This window comes from Pteronotus mesoamericanus, unplaced genomic scaffold (assembly GCF_021234165.1).
Source record: "Pteronotus mesoamericanus isolate MK-2021 breed Mesoamerican mustached bat unplaced genomic scaffold, CSHL_Meso_final scaffold_651, whole genome shotgun sequence".
Classification (NCBI taxonomy): Eukaryota; Metazoa; Chordata; class Mammalia; order Chiroptera; family Mormoopidae; genus Pteronotus; species Pteronotus mesoamericanus.
In genome coordinates, this window is record NW_026555325.1 from 30,491,211 (window position 1) to 30,511,709 (window position 20,499).

The window sequence follows — 20,499 nt, forward strand, 5'->3', positions numbered from 1 at the left end:
CAGGTAAAACCTTGACCACCCCATTACATCCTTCACTAAAAAAACTAAAGAAGTTTAGTCACTTCCATTTAGATTAGTAGTTCTATCCCTGACTGTACGTTAAAATCACCCAAGGAACTTTTATAAATACACTTCTTTTTTCAAAAGACTTCTTCCCTTCACTTCCATTTAATAAGTTATAATAATGATTAATTTAACTTATTATACTGTGGATTGAGGGCTTCTGTTGTGCCAGGCATGGGGCTGCATACACTCTTCACATGCATTTTCACAGCGGATTCTCACAGCCAACCTCCTTGTTTTATAGGAGGAGCAGCTGCGGCACAGGGAGGTTGATGGCAGGAGGGTGATCTAGCCCCTATGATGACAGTAATTGGTTGGAAATTTGTACTCTTGGCAAATGACTATCATTGTGGGACACTAGTAATCAGACAAAGGGGAATATGTGCCCTTCCTCTTTAGCTTGCGTAAGCCGGGACAGCATTCAATGACTCAGTGACCTCTAATGGTTTCTGGAGACCTGTATGGTTTGTTTCCTTTCACTTTTTCCAGAATATCACAGACACAGACAAAGTGAAGACATACTTTTTTAACAAAATGCTCTGATTCACTCCCAGGAGGGAGGGGCACTGAATCCGCGCGGCTGAAAACTCTCAGGACCGCCAGGGGGCAGCAAGCCTGCTCACTTCCCAGAGCTGACCTGCCCGGGTGACTTTTCATTTGATCCACCCCTTTGTGGAGGCCGCAGCTAGGGCCACCCGTAGTGTGAGACCATGCTCTCTCCCAAGCTGGCCTTCCTTCCCAAGGCATTGCAGACCCCTCGCAGGGCGGGCCTGTCGACCTCCTCGGGGCTGTATTTGCGGCCACCACTCCTTTCCTCGGTGCTCCTAAGCCAAGCGGTGAGCCACGTCATGACACCGTGCGTGTCTTCCTACCACGCTCTTTCAGCTCAGTGTACTCCGCCTCCCCTCATTCTTGAACTCCTCTACTGGCAAAAAAAAAAAAAAAAAAAAAAAAAAAATTCATCTTTCAAGGTCAAACTTGAACATCTGTGACGAGCACTGCCTGCTCTTCGTGCTCCCAGACCACATGACTGGGATTCGTTTCTTAGTTTCTTCCACTGGACTGCGAGCTCCCTCAGAGCAGTGGCCATGGTGCTTGGTTGAGGAGCCCAAGCTCTGGAGACAAGGCGGGGGTGAGCTGCAGCCCTGCCGCTGGCTCTCGGTGTCTCTGGGAAGGGCCTCTCACTGCTGTGCTTCGGCCGTAAAATGTGGAGCACGGTATCTACCTTATAGGACTGTTGTGAAGACGAAATGAGATAAAACAGATTACTCAGAACTGAACCTGGCACATGTAAACATGCCACTAGCTATTATTATTTGTATCCCTGGTGCCTAGAATACACGGGGTATGAATATTGAACTGAGTGCCATGACGGTAACTTGGTGAAGGTGTATGATTTGGATCCTGAGAAGAGATCTGTGAGTGATGATTGGGTAAGCACAATCAAAAGACGTATCTATCTTAGAAAAACATCAAACATACACAAGAATTGAGAATAGTGTAATGAACCCCAGGTACCCCATACCCTGCCTCAACAATACATCCTGCTTTTTGTCCTCTCCACAAAGCACATGCTGCGTCATTACGAAGCAAATGACAGATATGAAAAAAGCAACTTTATGCTTTATGTTTTTAACAGCTTTCTAAAAAGAAAGGCAGTATGTATTGTGCCTTGTGCCTTGCAAGCTAGATGGGCGCAGAGGAGAAGGCAGACAAGAGGCCGAGAGGTTAAGAGCTGCCAAGGGCTCCGGGCTGCGAGTCCAGGGTCTTTCCAAGACGCCCGGAAAGCTCCTGCATCTTCAACCGGCTTCTGCAGAGCCCCACACCCCTCTCCCCAGGTCTAACTAGTTCTTACCTTTGAGTCAGCCTGTAAGTCCACCTCAAAAATTAAACTACTATGGTCCTGTCCCAATTCAGAGAAAAAAAAAAACAAGTTAATGGATGGAATTCTCAATTGAAATTCTCCCCTCATGTATTTTCCTTAAGCCCACGGTCTGGGCTTATTTCTCTGCAACTGAGGACTGGTAGAACCCAGAGTGAGCATATGCATGTGAGTGAGTGAGTGAGTGAGTAGGAAAAAAGATCCCCAGGAAACTCTGAAAGCAGGCAGCTAGTGGGATCTGGCTGCTTTCTCTGTACACACCTGCTGTGGTTGTGATTGTATATTGTGCAGCACAATATATCTGCTAGTAAAATTGCTCCTGCTTTATGTGATGAAGTGATAAGCAATATCAGCTTTTCAATCCCCTAAATAGCGCCCTGTCCTCCACCTGGCCGAGCTGGACAGCTGCTGTGGCTGGCGAATGAAGCAGGGGTGCAGCCCTCGCTGGGAGAGCCGACCAGGAGGGCGGCCATGACTGTCACGCTCCAACACCCAGGTGCCGGAGGATGGGACCACAGCAGCAGGCTTTCTGATTCCTTTCCGGGGTAGACCCAGAAATAAATTTAAGCAAGAAACTCACTCTCATAAAAGAAATTCTCCAGAATAATTTCTTATGAGCTTAAAGCCCCAGACAAATATCAAAGCTGGGAATTGCAAGTATTTTCAGGCGCAGCTTCTCTTGGCTCCTTTTCACTTCCGGTATTCACAGTTGCTGATACAGCCCTCACATCCCAGAGTTAAAATAGCAAACTACACCCACTGAAGCTGAATCCCAGTTCTGAACAAAGCGCTACCCAGCTGTGACCATCTCCACCGTCCCTCAACAGACCCACAGTGGACACCTAATGCTAAGCTCTGGAACACAATTAGGTCCAAAATGGGGAACTGGCTGGGGCCTAGGGCTTACTCTTCTTTCTGAGATCACCCTGCCAGGCCTGTTAGGACTGAGTGCTCTAGAAATTCCCCTGCTTCTGCCTGAACCCTGGGCACTCCGGTCTCTGAGTCCCCTAGCACTCAAAGCCTAAAGCACTCTGCACAGCAAAATACAAGCTTCATGGCCCGAGCTTAAGAAGCACACAAAAGAAGTCTGATAAAATACACATTTATTAGAAATTTTTCAGCAGCATCATTTCCATTTGCTTCTCTAATCAAAATACATTTCAAAGTAATTACAATGAGCACTCAAAATGTGAGCAGCAAATATTTTGAGAGCTCAGGAATAAAATAATCAGTAGTACATGTGTCATTCATCCATCCATCCATTCATTCATTCATTGTTTCAAAAATGTGCAATATTAGCACAGAGAGCCAGGAATGCTACTTAGTATGAAAACTGAATATTCCTGCCATTGTTCTGGTTGTAGACTTTACCCATATTTAAGAGAAGAACTGGACTCTACAGTGCATTCTGATATAAACGTATGATTTAGCCAAAAGACCTAAAAATAAAGATCAATAAGAACAGTTTCCCTTTCTATTCATGTTTGACTTAGGAAATAAATAGTCATTATAATGATATTTTCACACACAGAAACAAAAACCCAGATGAGGCTTTGCTTAACCAGTATTTTTTTTCATACCATACTTTATAAAGACACAGATTTGGTTTTAATAATTCAACTACTGTGCTCCAGTTTCTAGGGTAGGTGACCACCTGAGATGCCAGGCAAAGACATGAATCGCCCTGTGGTCCATCAAGTGAAACAGGTCATTCAATTAGCTACAAACACTTTGCACACTAACTTGTACATAATGACATGGGATTTTTTCACAGACATTAGATTTAAAAATGTTACGTTGACAAGAGAGTGGGAATTGGCTGTGGGAGTAAGGAGTGGGGGTGGGGTGGGTGGAAGGAGTAAAGGGGTAAAAATTGACACAACTGTAATGGAATAAACATGATTTATAAATTTTAAAAAATTTTAAAAAAGAATTTAAAATGTTGCCTTGGCAACCAATGAGATACACATGAAACAGAGTGTTCTGGTTCGATAATGCAAATATGCAGAAGGGTGAAATTGAATTGCTTTTTCTACCTTCTGCATTATCTGAGGCATCTAGTCAAATCCAGAGGCCTATACAATACACAGTGCCCTCCATCAATATACCTATTAATCAGGTTATCTGTAATATGGAACATTAATTTAGTGCTGATGTATAAAATGGACCAAAGAGTTGATGGGGCCTGGATTCCTTTCCTAGATAATTCTGTAGGGAATACATGGGGTGCCTTCTCCTTAGACCTTCCCGAAGGGCCCCAAGTCAATCCCTTTCTTCATGGGATCATTTACTGGGATGACCACCAACCAGTTCAGCAGGTAGTTTTAGCAAATTTAATGATGTAATAATCTTTCCCAAATTTACAAATGTACAATGTATTTATAGCATTACCTTTAGATAGCTTCAGTGCAAAGATATACATATAGTACAGTGTGATAATTATTTGTAAAAATATGAGACAGCATTAAGTAAAAAAAAGAAAAGAAAGACACACAAGGCATAATTTCCACAGGCACTTCCAACTACAGGTGAATAGGAAAAAAATATATCTTTTTTAATAAAGTACTAATGTTAACTTTTTTCATCTGTTCGTAAAAAATATTTGTGCAAAAGTGTGTTTCTAATTATTCCCTAAGTAACTGTAGCACTGCTACATCTCAGAGTCTTCTTTAACAAGGTTCGCTGTGTCTTTGAAAGTGTCTTCTGTGGCAGTATAGGCGGGAGCTGGGTTCCTCTTCGGGTGAACTTTAGCAGGGGGAGAAGGTGACGGAGGTGAAGCCACAGGGGCACTTTCCTTTTGCTCACTCTCCATCTAGAACCACAAGGAAGGATGAATTAGCCATTTACTTCCCCCAACATGACTGCCAGCAGTTTTGTGTACAGAAGATGAACCTTTGCCAGTTTCCTCAGAATATCCCAATTGTATGTCCAATTTAGCCAAGCAAGTTATTGCTAAGAAGGGATGCCTGTGCTAAGAAAAATGGTTAACAATTACCTCTGCATAGACTGGATTTTCAAAGTTGGTAGTTTGTTTCAGTTTTCGTTTGAAGATATTCCATTTTGTTGCCTAAATGAAAAAGGGAAATCAGAAAGCCTTCAGTAATTTTCTTTATGGGTTTCTTCCCTCCTATCTAGGTTTCAAAATATCTACTTACTGAGGGAATAAGCAATTTGGAACCTAGGACCAGGTGACCTGGTCCAGGTGGTAAATTGTACAATTCTTCTTCCGGTGGTCCCTGATCAGTAACTGAAACTCTCTGGGCTCTTTTCATTTCATAATTTTAAAATACATTCTTGGTTTGAAATTTTTATAATTTATAGAGTCTGTGCCCATAATATGTAGAAGGCACATGCCCTGACTGGGAATCGAACCTGTAACCTTTTGCTTTGCAGGATGATGCCCAGCCAACTGAGCCACACTGATCAGGACGATCTAGAAGTTTTGACAGAGACAGGCAAGAAGTTTCTTCAGGGGCTGCCTGACATTTTCAGGAAAAAGCCAAATTATAACCCTCATTTCATAACATGATTGTTGAACCTTGATCAACTCAAGCACATCTCTTCCTCCCTCATCAATTCCTCCTGTAATCATAGCAATAAGAACAGTAACTAACAAACACAACTAACATTTATTGAGAGCTTGCTGTGTGTCAGGGACTATTCTAAGAGTTTTACAAGTTTCTGATTAATCCCAATAATTCTGTGAGCCACGTGATCTTCCCATTTTTCTTTCACAGGCAAGAAAAATGGAGTCACAGCAAGATTATATAACTAAATTGTAGGTGGGAAAGTAGGCAAAGACTATAGGACTCAGAAGCCCATAAACGAAAGAACCCAAAGAGGAAGACTCCGATGGGTGGCCCCTGGCTTGCTGGAAAGTTGCTGGTGGTGGCAATGCTGGTACAGCTCTGGCCGGAGGATGAAAGGGGACAAGGGAACAGTACGACAGGGAACAGACAGCCTTTTCTGTCAGGTAGCTCAGGTGTCCCATGTTTTATGGGGGGCTTCTGGCTCTTGAAAATAGGGAGCTAATATGCAAAGGAGCGGGGAGCGCATGACCGCAGAAGAGACCGTTCCCTGTAACCCACATCCAAGTGTGCACCTTCTTTCCACATGGCCACCGCCAAGGGGGAGGTGAGGACGTTCACGTCAGAGCCCGGCCTCTGGAAGCTTATGCTTAAATGGGAAAGGTCAAAACTCTTAAAAGCCTCTGCTTCAGTATGGAATGGCTACTCAGAATTAAGTAATTACTAACCAAAGGAATGGTGGTGATTTTCTTTTTTATCCCCTTGGGAAATCCAATGCATATCACCATGACTTTTAGAAAATGGCACCTGAGTTACAGGATTTCATGTTTGAAGTATCAGTCCTTTGAGTAGATGTCCTCAAAGGTGAAAGATAAATTTGTAAGCCCCTTTGGCACATTAACGTCAACAAGGATGATCTTAACCAAGTGCCTCTACTACTTTAAGACACACTGTTATCTCAGCGCCCAGGAGGCAACCAATACAGGAAGACCCCTGGACATACCATGGAGGACAGAACTTAGAGGGTCACAGACTCAACTCATTAAGAAAAAGAGAGAGAGAGAAAGAGATAGAGGAAGAAGTGACATATTGCAAAGATGGGGATGAAAAAGAACAGGGCTACCATCGGTGAAGATCCGCTACTCTTATTTGAATAAAAGAGTCCCTTGGTGCTCATTTAGTTTCTGATGGCTGATGGGTTTGGAGGGTAGAGGATGCAGCACGTGCACCACATTCCCCTTCCCACCCAGGCTGACCAAGAGCTGTCTGCAGATCTCTCGACTCAAAATGGGCTGAGAGGAAAAATGTCGTGATGCCTTAGGGTTGAGCCAGACTTGGAGAACCTACTGTGTGATATGCAAGTATTCTGCTGTCCATGGGAAATTAATCTTCAAAATCTACTTTTTAAATGTAGTTTGAAGAAAAAAAATTCAATTCTTTGAAAATGTAAAACTAAAAATTCCTTTCTAAGACAACATTTGTATGTGTGTGTCAGGAAAAGAAGGAATTAGTAAATGCAACATGAAAAGGTGGACAAAGAGACCTCTGTTATAAGCTCTTCTCATTAGCATTGTTTAGTTCAACTTTTATTTTGACCTGAACAAGGGGAACAGGAGCCAGTGTCTAAACTACTTGAAAGTCCAAAAGGATCTCCAAGTTAACTTTGCAAATGCCAGTTCTGTTTATAGATTATGCAGTTAGAAAAATAAGGATTTTATAAAATGCCAAGATTTCTAACTACCCTTAGGCTTATGTTTCCTTGTATTATTTCACAGAAGGAGACACAGAACCTTAGAACCGAGACATCCGAGATCCTATTGTTCTCACCTGGGAAGGCGGCAGGGGACTACCTGGAATCACAATGCATTGGGAGACACTCTGCATGCAATAGTTTTATATCGCAAAGAACCATCCCAACCAGTGCGCCAACAGTGCCCTCAGGGAGAAACATTAAGGACTCTAGTGCCCAGAGGTAAAATAGTTTGCCCAGAATCAAACATCTAGATCTTAGGTAGCTTCATATGTGTCCATTAAAACCAGTAATATATTATCCATTAATACAAAATTTTATGTACATTTATTTATTGAATTTCTCTCTGTAGACCAACCTAAAACTTCCAAGAGACCTGAAGGAATGGTAGAGAAGGTCTATCTAGTGGGGTTTTTTTTTCCTTTTAATCTCCAGTATTAAACACTATTCCTGGAACACTGAGGGCAACAATGTTGGTAGACGGTTAGATGAATAGACACACAGATAAGAAGGGTATATATTACTGCCATTTAGTGGTGAACATCTGTAGAACTAAGAACAACATATATTATTAAGGGAACAAAGATGTACACTCTAGTAAAACTTCATTATATGGTAAAGAAAAGGTTCTAAAGAGTCTTCTACATGAATCTTTGACACAGTGAGCTCTTCATTCATACTAAGTCATTTTCTCAAATTAAACACCTCTGGTCTGAGGAGGCTGGATCCAGATGGGCTGGATGCCCTTCTTTTCTGCATGATCTCCCATGTCGCAAGGAACATCATTCCCATCTCAATGTTGGAATATAGATTTATTTCGTGGAAAATTTTTCCACTTATGATTTTTTAAAAACTTATCTCTATTAACTGTCTGCACATCTTGGAATCTGTGAGCCTATCGGGGGCTCCCTAGTTTGCCTCAGATAAACAAATCCAGCAATTCCGAAGTCCTCTCCAAACTCTACGTCATTTCAGTGGCTGGCCCATTACCGGAGTTCCATCAGCCCTTGGCGGAGCCGACTTTGGGTCTGGAGCTAGCTCAGAAGGGTTTATGGGACTTCCATAGTTCTTGTTCTCCACATTTTCCGATGCAGTCACCTGTGCAAATAGTAGAGGCCATTAACCAGTTTTGAACGAAATTTTACTGTAAAGTTTCTTATCAAGTCTTTGGTTCTGTTTTTCCCACAGACATGGTCAGGCACCAATTTTACTATATGAGACGGACGCCGGGGCCCAGGAATAAATACCACCCCCATCTCCCCAAAATCAGAGCACCAACCACTTAGTCATGTATCTCATGCCCTTATCCTGGGAGGCCAATACATCCACCCTTTGTAATAGCAATTTCTATTACTTTCTCTATGGCCGCTTGCTCCCACTGCTGACCATAGTTTTGGATAAAAGACATTCTGGTTGTACGATGACAGCTGAAATCCTACGAGAACAGCATGCATTATTCCCAAATTCATTGGTCAACTGAAAAGCCTATCGTTGGATATTTAGAATAAAATTAATAATTTCAGGACTGCTTAATGGGTTAAATTTCTATATATAAATTTTTATATATTTTATTTTTCAATATTATTCTATATTAGTTTCAGAAATACAGTGTAGTGTTTAGAAAATCATGTACTTTACAGGGTGGTCTTCCTGATGTTTCAAGTACCCACCTGGCCCCATACACAGGTATTTTGATATTAATCACTATGTTCCCTGTGTTGTAGTCTATATCTCTGTGACTATCTGTAACTACCAGGGGTTGAATTTTTTAAATGAGGCATAATGAGATTAATACTCTTCTAGACATTCCCTCTTAAGCCCAAATTACCATGGATATATAATTAATAAATTACAGGATAGAAATTCACTCCTTTTCCTGTATTTTTACATTCACCACTTCCGTTCTTCTCAAACTTGAGTATGTGTTTGTAATTGTGGCCTCATTTTATTTCAAGTGAAAATACCAAATAAAATGTCCTATCTGTTTTATCATGTGACTAAAGTTTTGCTATCTGGGTATCAACGGATTAGGCAAAATGCCTTCAAGACTCAAATATTTTTGATCTTAAGAAAGCGATTCATAAAATAAACATTTCTATCTTTTATTAGAATGTGCCATTATCTTGTCAGCACAGAAGTTTAGGTGTTAACAATAAAACTGTATTTCACTGAGGCTGTAGTTGCTGACAGAGGAAGTACAGGCTAACAGTTGACTAGCACTGGAACTGTGTTGGGGCTCTCGATCCCAACCTAATGAAGAGATTTTTCACTGCCCACATACGCCTATCTCATCGCCCTGCTCCTCTCAAAGATGAATAAGTAGTGGGGATGCACCAGAGGAAACTGAGATATCTGTCTCTCAACTTCGGAGACGTTTTTTCTTTTCAGAAAAACATGAGAAAGGTGAGCAGGGGGAGGTCCCCTAAAAAATCACACATGTGTAATACCAGTAAGAACACAGAGGGTATAGCCAGCCCCCCAAATCTCTGCAGAATGACCTGACAACCATTCACTCATTCATTTCACTCATATTTACAGGTCGCCTGTGTGTCAGGCACTGTGTTTGCCAAGCCTCTCAGCAGACTCAGAGAGAGTCCTCTTGCTCTGACCACTCAGAATGAATAAGTTCTTGGTCAGTACCCCCAGGATGGCCACCAAACTCAACAACTATGCAATGAAATGGGATCCTGATTGTATTCAGGTCTCACATCCTTGGATTGGTCCTGTTACTACAGAGAGTGAAGCTGAGGATTAGAGGTGAGGCAGCCCCTAAGAGGGTGTTCATTATTCAATAGAACAAGATCCAGCAGTAGTAGCACCTCAAAGAAAGGACTGTGCAACTTCTCACCTGGGTTGGCTGAGCCACTTTAACAGCACTGTCCCCGGTTGCATACACTGGGTTTTCAAATACTATGGGTTGCTTCCCCATCTCCATGGTAAAGTGATCACTCTGATAAAGGGAAAAAAAAGATCAAACCATACTGTTCGGATTCATACATAGAGGAAAATGTTCTCCTCATGCCTAGACATATGCTAGGTGCTATGTCAAATTTATCCCAAAAAATTACAAAAATAAGTAAGTAAATAAAACACAGCAGAAGCACCAGACCTCCATACAGTGATTTTCAACCTTTTTCATCTCATGGCACACATAAATTAAAAAATTTTGTGGCACACCAAAAATATATTTTTTGCTGATCTGACAAAGAAAATAGGTATAATTTGCATTCATTCCCACTGAACAGGTATGTTGGTGGCTTTTGTCATTTTTTATTTGACAATCTAAGGGAAAATCAGCCAGTGCTCCTGACTAAATAGGTATTGCATGTTTTGAAAATTCTCGCAGCACACTGGTTGAAAACTGCTGATGTAGAGTACCCTAATGCACTAATCAGCGAGCTCAAAAAAAAATGGAAACACTCGTCCTATATCTATAGCACCTCAATACAACTAACTTGCTTGGGGATTGGGTTTAGACAAAAGAGAAAAAGGAGGGTGGTGGAAAAAGAGGAGGAGGGAAGGTGGGGAAGAAGAAAGAATGGATAACATTGCGCTTTTAGACAGAAACAAAAATGAAAGCTTTTGGGGAGAGGCAGAATACTGAAAATAATTTCCCTATACTGATTATACTGTACTAGGCCATATATGAAATATCCCTTTGGTCCTCACAGAAGGTATCATTGTACCCATTTTACATTTGGGGGCATAGAGAGTCAGCAAGTTCCATGCCTATCAGGACACACTTAGAAGGGGGCAGAGTTGTGATTTGAGCCAACCACTGATGCTAAATCACTGTTTATTCCATAATTATACACTGGTGGGAAAATAAACACTAGAAAACATTTATTTCCCTACTCCTTCCTTTAAAAATACAAAGTCATCAAATAAAAGGAGAACATCATGCTCTCTCTCTCTCTCTTCTACCAAAAACCATAAGACTGCTTAAGATTGCAACTAATTAAGATTGAATTTAATTAAGACTGTTTAGAGGAAACCCAGGATGGCAGAGAAGTAAGTGGAAGCTACACTACCTTCCTCCCAGGAACAAACTGGAATTACAACTCAATGAAAGAAAATTCACCCTGAATAACCAACTGAATGCTAGCTTGGAGGGAAGCCTTACAACCCAGGACTTAGGGAACTGGAAGTGGTGTTGGGGCTATCGATCCTGACCTAATGAAGAGTTTTTTCTCTGCCTGCGTACTCCTGTCTCATCTCCCTGCTCCTCTCAAGGATGAGTAAGTAGTGGGGATGCACCAGAGGAAACTGAGATATCTGCCTCTCAACTTTACAAGTCGACTTTACAACAAGACTGGTAGGGAGTACAGAGGTGCAAGAGGGCTGGCTGGGCTCCCACGGGCAACAACTGAAGTTCTGGAGGGATTTTTCGGTGGCTGGAGGGGAGGGGTCCCCAAGAAGTATAGAGTCTAAACCCCAAGCTGGGCTCCCAAGCCTAGAGCACCAGAACCAGCACAGGAACCCAAATAACATGCGGCTGTGAAAAGCAGTGGGGTTTCTGTCTGCAGAGAGACTCTTAAAGGGCCAGTGCACAAAAGTTAATTTGCAGTCCTTACCCTGGGCTCTGGCAGAGGACGGATAGACTGGACTAGAGGGCATGAGGAAAGTCTAGGTTTGGTGGCTCTGGGGACAGAGCTGCAGGATCAGCTACCAGGATCTCTGTGCTGAGTCATTCCCCAAACTGCAGAGGCCATCTTTCTCAGGCAGAGCACTCCCCTCCAAGCCTGAGGGGAAGCAACAGCCCCACCCGACAGAGAGGAATCCCTCTTACCACACCTCATAGAGTTTAAGCCTAGCTGCTGAAGAGTACAGCTGGAGGCTGTTTCAGAAATAACCTAACAGAAAACCTGCCAGCCAAAGTAGATTGCTGGGAGCTCTGAGACTTTAGCCGACCCTCCTCCCAGGCATGGTGCTGGTTAAAGCCAGCCTTGGTGCACAGCCTGGTTCTTTCTGCAAACACCCAGGACCAGCAGAGGTAACCACAAGCTGTGGATCATGGATAGCTCCAAACAGGTTGCCCAGGGCCAGTCACAGGCAGTATCTAACATAGGACCAGAGTCTTTGCAGATCTACCTAATACATTGAAACAAATATAAAGAAGCAGCCAAAATGGGAGGATAAAGAAACAGGCCCCAAATTAAAGAACAAGAGAACACTCCAGAAGAAGAACTAAATGAAATGGAGGCAAGCAATTTATCAGCTATAGAGTTTAGAGGAATGATTATAAGGATACTCAACAGCATGAAAAACAACATAGAATCCATAAAAAAAGGAATGATCAGAAATAAAGTGCAGTATCTGAAATAAATAATACACTGGAAGGAATAAACAGTTGATGAAGCAGAGGATGAAATCAACATTTTGGAAGACAAGGTAGAAAAAACACGCAACAGAGCAGCAAAAAGAAAAAAGAATTTTAAAAAAATGAGGAGAGCTTCAGAAATCTTTGGGAAAACATGAAGCATAATAACATCTGCATCAAGGGAATACCAGAAAGAAAAGAGAGTGAGCAAGGTATCAAGAACCTATTTGAAGAAATAATGACTGAAAACTTCCCTAATCTGATTAAGGAAAAAGACACACAAGTCCAGGAAGCACAGAGGTTCCCAAACAAGGTCCCAGGCAAATTACTTCACAGGTGAATTTTACCAAACATTCCAGGAATAACTAACACCTCTCCTCAAACTATTTCAAAATATTCAGGAGGAAGGTAGACACCCAAACATTTTACAAGGTTAACATTATCCTAATTCCAAAACTAGATAAAGACACCACAAAAAAAAATTATAAGACAATATCTCTGATGAACATAGATGCTACAATCTTCAACAAAATATTAGCAAGCCAAATACAGCAATACATCAAAAAGATCATACCCCATAATCAAGTGGGATTTATTCTGGAAATTCAAAGTTGGTACAACATTTGCAAATCAATAAATGCGATATACTACATGAACAAAATAAATGATAAAAACCACATGATCATATCAATAGATGCAGAAAAAGCATTTGATGAAATCCAGCATCCATTTATGATAAAAACTCTCAGTAAAGTGGGAATAGAGGGAACATAAGTAAATATAATAAAGGCCATATATGACAAACTCACTGCCAACATCATACACAATGGGCAAAAAATACAAGCATTCCCCTTAAGATCAGGAACAAAACAAGGAAGTCTGTTTTCACCTCTCTTATTCAACATAGTACTATTAGTCCTAGCCATAACAATCGGACAAGAAAAAATAGATTCCAGCCAAGATGGAGGCATAGGTAGATACGCTCTGCTTCCTTGCACAACCAAATGAAGGATAACAACAAATTTAAAAACAAAAAAGCAGAACTGCCAGAAAAACAAACTGTATGGAAGTCCAACAATCGGGGAGTTAAACATTCATCCAGACTGGTAGGAGAGGTGGAGAGGGAAAGCCAAGGCAGAGAAGACATGCAGCAAGGCAGTAGCTGGCAGACTAGGTAGGCGAGGCAGCAGCTGGTGGACCTCTTGGTCCCACATTCTCAAGAGGATAAACCGGGAGGAACAACTGGGGAGAAAGACAGACTGTGCAACCTTGGTTTACAGCACAGGAAAAGAAAGCCTCAAAACCTCTGGCTGTAAAAACCTGTGCGTGTTGTGATGGCAAGAGAAACTCCAAGTCTCACAGGAGAGTCTACAGGGGTGACCCACATGGTCCTAGAATGTATACAAGTCCAGCCACTCAGGAATCAGTACCAAAAGGGTACAATTCGCTGGTAGGTAGCAGGGGAAGTGACTGAAAGCAGAGTGAGAGTTGAGCAAGCATTATTTTCCCCTCTCTGACCCCTCCTGTGCATACAACACTACCATGCAGCAAAGCAAGTTGCTCCCCCCCACCAGCAAATACCTAAGGCTATGCCCTTTACAACATAACAGGTGCTTAGAGACAAAGAAATATGGCCTAAATGAAAGAATAGATCAAAACTCCATGCCCTGGCTAGTGTGGCTCAGTGGATTGAGTGCTAGCCTGTGAACCAAGGGGTCACTGGTTCAATTCCCAATGCAGGGCACATGCCTGGGTTGCAGGCCTGGTCCCCACTAGGGGAAACATGTTGATGTTTCTCTCCCCCTCTTTCTCCCTTCCTTTCTCTCTCTAAAAATAAATACATAAAAAAAAACAAAAAAAAAAACCTCCAGAAAAATAACTAAGCAAACTATCAGATGCAGAGTTCAAAACACTGGTAATCAGGATGCTCACAGAAATGATTGAGTACAGCCACAAAATAAAGGAAGAAATGAAGGCTATATAAAGTGAAATAAAGAAAAATATACAGGGAACCAACAGTGAAGGGAAGGAAACCGGTATTCAAAACAGTGATTTGGAACAGAAGAAAGAAATAAACATTCAACAAGAACAGAATGAAGAAACAAGAATTCAAAAGAAATGAGGAGAAGCTTAGGAACCTCTGGAACAACTTTAAATGTTCCAACATCGAAATCATAGGTGTGCCAGAAGGAGAAGAGGAAGAGCAAGAAATTGAAAACTTATTTGAAAAAATAAATGAAGGAGAACTTCCCCAGTCTGGGCAAGGAAATAGACATAGAAGTCCAGGAAGCTCAGAGGGTCCCAAAGAAGTTGGATCCAAGGAGGAACAAACCAAGACACATCACAATCAAATTACCCAAGATTAAAGATAAGGAGAAAATCTTAAAAGCAGCAAGAAAAAGAGAGAGAGTTGCCTACAAATGAGTTCCCATAAGACTACCAGCTGATTTCTCAAAAGAAACCTTACAGGCTAGAAGAGGCTGGAAAGAAGAATTCAAAGTCATGAAAGACAAGGACCCACATCCAAGATAAGTCTATCCAAAAAAGCTATCATTTAGAATGAAGGGCACATAAAGTGCTCCTCAGATAAGGTCAAGTTAAAGGAGTTCATCATCACCAAGCCCTTGTTATATGAAAAGGTAAAGGGACTTATCTAAGAAAAAGCAGAAGATCAAAACTATGAACAGTAAAATGGCAACAAAGTCACAACTATCAACAACTGAACCTAAAACAAAAACAAAAACAAACTAAGAAAACAACTAGAACAGAAACAGAATCATAGAAATGTAGATCACATGGGGGGTTATCAGTGGGGAGGAGTAGTGGGGAGAATGGGGGAAAAGGTACAGGGATGAAGAAGCATTAATTGGTAGGTACAAAATAGACGAGGAGGTTAAGAATAGTATAAGAAATAGAGAAGCCAAAGAACTTATATGTATGACCCATGGACATGAACTAAGCAGGGGAATGCTGGTTGGAGGCAGGGTGGAGGGGAATAAAGGGGAGAAAAAAAAAAAAACGGGACAACTGTAATAGCATAATCAATAAAATATACTTTAAAAAAAGAAGAAATAAAAGGTATCCAAATTGGAAAGGAAGAAGTAAAACTGTGTCTATTTGCATATGACATGATACTGCACAAAGAAGACCCTAAAGATTCCACCAAGAAACTACTAGAAATGATAAATGAACTCAGCAAAGTAGCAGGATACAAAATTAATATCCAGAAATCAGTTGCATATTTATATGCCAATAATGAATTATCAGAAAGGGAAATTAAGAAAACAATTCCATTCATGATTGCTTCAAAAAGAATAGTATACCTAGGAATAAGTCTAACCAAGGATGTAAAAGACCTGTACTTGGAAAATTATAAGACACTGAAGAAACAAATTAAAGAACATACAAATAAGTGGAAACATATACCTTGTTCATGGATAGGAAGAATTAATATCTCTAAAATGCCCATGCTATCCAAAACAATCTATAGGTTCAACACAATTCCTATCACGATTCCAGTGGTGTATTTCACAGAACTAGAACAACTACTTCAAAAATTTATATGGAACTACAAAAGGCCCCATGTAGCAACAGTGATCTTGAGAAAGAAAAGCAAATTGGAGGAATCACGCTACCTAATATCAAACTATACCATCAGGCCATAGTAATCAAAACAACATGGTACTGGCATAAAAACAGACACATAGACCAATGAACAGAATAGAAAGCCCAGAAATAAACCCTTACCTTTATAGTCAATTAACATTTGACAGAGGAAGCTAGCACATACAATGGGGTAAAGATCGTTGGTGCTGGGAAAATTGGACACATACATGCAGAAAAATAAAACTAGATCATCTTCTGACACCACACACAAGAATAAATTCAAAATGGATTAAAGACCTAAATATTAGACCCAAAACCATAAAAATCCTAGAAGAAATATAGGTAGTAAAATCTCAAACATAGCTTACAGCTATATTTTATCTGATCTATTTCCTCAGACAAGAGAACCAAAAGAAAAAATTAAAAAATGGGACTATGTCAAACTAAAATTTCTGCACAGCAAAAGAAACCATCAACAAAATAAATAGATAACCCATAGAATGAGAGAACATATTCAACAACACATCTGATAAGGGGTTAATATCCAAAATTTATAAAGAACTTTTAAAACTCAACACCAAAAAAAACAAACAATCCAATTAAAATTGGGCAAAGGACCTAAACAGACACTTCTCCAAAAAGGACATACAGATGGCCAACAGACAAATGAAAAGATGCTCAATGTCACTGATCATTATAGAAATGCAATTGAAAACCACAATGAGATATTGCCTCACATCTGTTAGAATGGCGATCATCAATAAATCGACAAACAACACGTGCTGGCAAGGATGGGGAGAAAGGGGGACCCTTTTGCACTGCTGGTGGGAATGCAGATCAGTGTGGCCACGGTGGAAAGCAGGATGGAGATGCCTCAAAAAATTAAAAATGGATCTGCCTTTTGACCCAGCAACCCCACTTGTGGGATTATATCTGAAGAAACCCAAAGCACTAATAAAAAAACATAAGCAACACTATGTTCATTGCAGTGTTATCTACAATTACCAAGATATGGAAGCAGCCCAAGTGTCCATCAGTAGATGAGTGGATAAAACAACTGTGGGACATTTACACAATGGAATTCTACCCGGCCATATAAAAGAAGAAACTTTTACCTTTGTGACAGCAATGGATGGACCTGGAGAACATTACGCTAAGTAACATAAGCCAGTCAGAGAAAGACAAATACCATATGCTTTCACTCATATATGGAATATAGTGAACAAACTGAACGAACGAGCAAAATAGAGACAGACTCATAGAGGGAGAGCAGGACGACAGCTCTTGGAGGGGGGAGCTTAGGGGGTAAAGCGATCGAGCAAAAAGAGAAAAGGACTCACGGACATGGACGAAAGTGTGGTGATTGTGGGAGGAGAGGGAATATAAGGGGCATAATAGTACTGGAAAAAGTACACTAAAACTGTTTAGAATTCCAGTTCAACAGTGGCATACAGAACAAGGGTAAGCTTCAATTTTATTACTATTTTTAGACACATTTCTGCAACAAACCTAATGTTTCCTAACTTTGTCTTTATAGTGAAGAGTTTATTCTGAGAGGCATACCATCTTTTTTTTACAGGTTAATTTTATTCTTATAAAAGCTGTTTCTTTTGTAAAATAGTAAAAATGACAACCTTCAAACCATCATTTTGAAACCACACTCACCATCACCATTGCTCTGTCAATAGCAGACTCTGGTCCAAAACCAGATATTCCAATATCCATATTAACATCGGCCCCCGATCTGAAGGTCACCCCATTTCCATTTTCAGAGGATTTGACAAGACTGCTTAAACTGAAAGGAATTCATGGGGACAGCGTTATTCTTTTTAGTAACAACCTTTTGCAATAATACCTTTTCCTCCATACTGCTAAGTCTCACGAAAAAGAAATGCTCACTGTCCACTCTGAATGTATACATCAAATATGCTAGTAAGTTCCCTTCGCTCCCTGGAAGTGTTAAAGCTTGAGATCTGAGAGCAGGCCAACTAGACCCTCGCAGGAATGAAGGCTGTTCCCCAGCCCCACCTGGCAGGCAGCACCATGTGGACTATAAAATGTGCTTTGCATTCAGACTTCAAAGAAGCACTTGATTAATAAGTTGTGATTTGAAGCGACTGTTTTAAGTTCCCTCCTTTTGGTTTCCACAGAATAGATGAACTGTGTACTGTGCTCTTTTAACTTAAATAAAACACACACACACACACACACACACACACACACACACAAAACCTATGTTAGTTGTTTTTACAGGGTCGCATCTCCCAGGCTTCTAAAATCAATATTCCACATAATAAAACTGACCTTGGCAGCTTGGGCAGAGAGGGCAAAAGGGAGCCGGTTTTCCTATAGTGGAAAAACCCCAGCGTGGCCAGGGCTCCAATTATGATGATCAGGATAACGGTCAACAGCACTGCCGTTGCTGCCATCAAAGAGGGAAGAAGAAGCAAACATGTTAAGCAGAAGCAGAGGAGCCAGTCTTAGCTGAAGAAGCTGGGGACTGGAACGATTCATTCTTCAAAGACGGGGGGGGGGGGGGGGACCAGATATGAATGGCATTCAATTTAGGCCCTGTGAAGTATTTCTAGGTTGCTCGTATTCTTACAACTTACTTGTTCCTGGAGAAATGCCTTTGGAAAGCCCTATTTCACAGTAATTTCCCATGTAGCCGCTGGGACACCTGAAAGTAAAAGAAGAATTGTTCACAAGATGTTGTTTTCTTACGCATCTATTGCAATTTTAGAAGTGCCTCTTGAGGTAGCGCGAGGTTTGATTGAGTAAATTATATGCTGAACAGACAAGGTGTCCTGCATGGTTTTTGTTTATTCTGCCTGAGTTGAGGAGCAGAGTGAACAGTAATCTGACTTTGGAAATTCACTCTCAGCCTCACAGCTGTGGCATCTACAAGGTCAACCTCATCAGGCAAACCTACCGGTGTCTCCTCTAACCCATGGAATTTTTCCTTAGTGAGTAAAAACCGAAACCATGATTGTGTTCTTTCTTTGGTCATGCTTTCATTATGTACTGTTTAAAAACCTTCATTTATTTTATTCTTTGTTAGATAGAGCCTTCTCAATAATTCTCTCCTTCCCAAGTCTCAAGCTCAGTCTCTGTTCACCATGGGTGCATTTTCTTGAAGCAACTTTGCTGGCAGCCACTCTCTCACAATACAATTGCAACTGACAACACCCAGTGAGTAGGAAAATGCAGTAGTTGTCATTTCTCTCACTCCTTGCTCTCCCAAAATGTGGCCCACAATTCTGCTGCACCTCCTGGGAGCTCATTAGAAATGCCGAACCCCTGTGAATAAGATGGGCATTTGCTCCAGGCGCCACGTGGTTCTTCAGCGCAGTACAGTTTGAGAAGCACTGCCTTAGTTCCCTGTGGATTTCCCAAGGGAAGGCAAGCTGGTTAAGACAGGACAATTAGTGAACTGGCAAGGCTCCTGGACTTGTTTTTCTGGCTACTTTAAGGTCTTGAACTCCCCCAGAAGAGGCAAATCCTACAGCTGAGACCTCAACATTTGGACTTACTTGCATTTAGGGAGGTCATTTTCATCAAAATAGCAATTTCCTCCGTGCATACACCTGCATGGGAGGGGCATGTTGATAGGATTTTCGATGGCTGCACAAAAGGAAGGCCATGCATGTGTTAGTCAGCATACTTAACAGAGCACCCACACCATGCAAACTGCTTCCAGCCCAGGGTCAGGGGTGAGGATGGACTGGTTGGGGACAGGGCAGCTAATTAGTCTCCCTATCAAAACATTACCTTCCCCTTAAGTCAGATGCATTTCCTTATCAATAATAAGGTCTTGGAGAGTAACACACATTTGGTGGAAATAAAAGGGCAATGTGTAGCCCTGGCTGGTGTGGTTCAGTGGATTGAGTGCCAGCCTGTGAACCAGAGGGTTGCTGGTTCGATTCCTAGTCAGGGCGCATGCCTGGTCGGCAGGCCAGGTCCCCAGTGAGGGGTGTGCGAGAGGCAACCACGCATTGATGTTTCTCTCCCTCTTTTTCTCCCTCCCTGCCCCTCCCTCCTAAAGTAAATAAATAAAATCTTGGGGTGGGGGGAAGGCAATGTATAGCCTCTCCCCCAAAAAACAGTGGAGAGATGCTTGACTCCAGTACAGGCATTAATAGTTCAAAGAAACTGTGGTAAAGAAATCTCTTAGGACATTCACCTTCTTTTTTGAAGTGTTCAAAGTTCTCTTCTGTGAACCCCATTAAAGTCAAGAGTTCAAGGTAGGCATACCTCCAAACTTCAACTAAAGACTCCAAAGCATCAGTGAACCATCAATCAATAAACAGATGCAAAGATACAGATCCATAGATACTTGAGAGACAGCTGG

At 41.4% G+C, this 20,499-nt stretch overlaps 1 protein-coding gene across 1 annotated transcript in view; it reads right to left on the minus strand.

Annotated features, from left to right (window-relative positions):
- Window positions 1-4,532: 4,532 nt before the first annotated feature.
- LRP2 (LDL receptor related protein 2) overlaps window positions 4,533-20,499 on the minus strand; it is a 195,359-nt gene continuing 179,392 nt past the window's right edge. Inside the window, exons 72-79 of the mRNA XM_054562744.1 lie at window positions 19,682-19,772; window positions 18,761-18,828; window positions 18,453-18,570; window positions 17,814-17,943; window positions 10,071-10,172; window positions 8,213-8,320; window positions 4,941-5,012; window positions 4,533-4,757 (exon numbers count right to left, since the gene is read on the minus strand). Of these exons, the coding sequence (XP_054418719.1) occupies window positions 4,596-4,757; window positions 4,941-5,012; window positions 8,213-8,320; window positions 10,071-10,172; window positions 17,814-17,943; window positions 18,453-18,570; window positions 18,761-18,828; window positions 19,682-19,772 (851 nt within the window). The 3' untranslated portion in view covers window positions 4,533-4,595. The remainder of the gene's footprint in view (window positions 4,758-4,940; window positions 5,013-8,212; window positions 8,321-10,070; window positions 10,173-17,813; window positions 17,944-18,452; window positions 18,571-18,760; window positions 18,829-19,681; window positions 19,773-20,499) is intronic.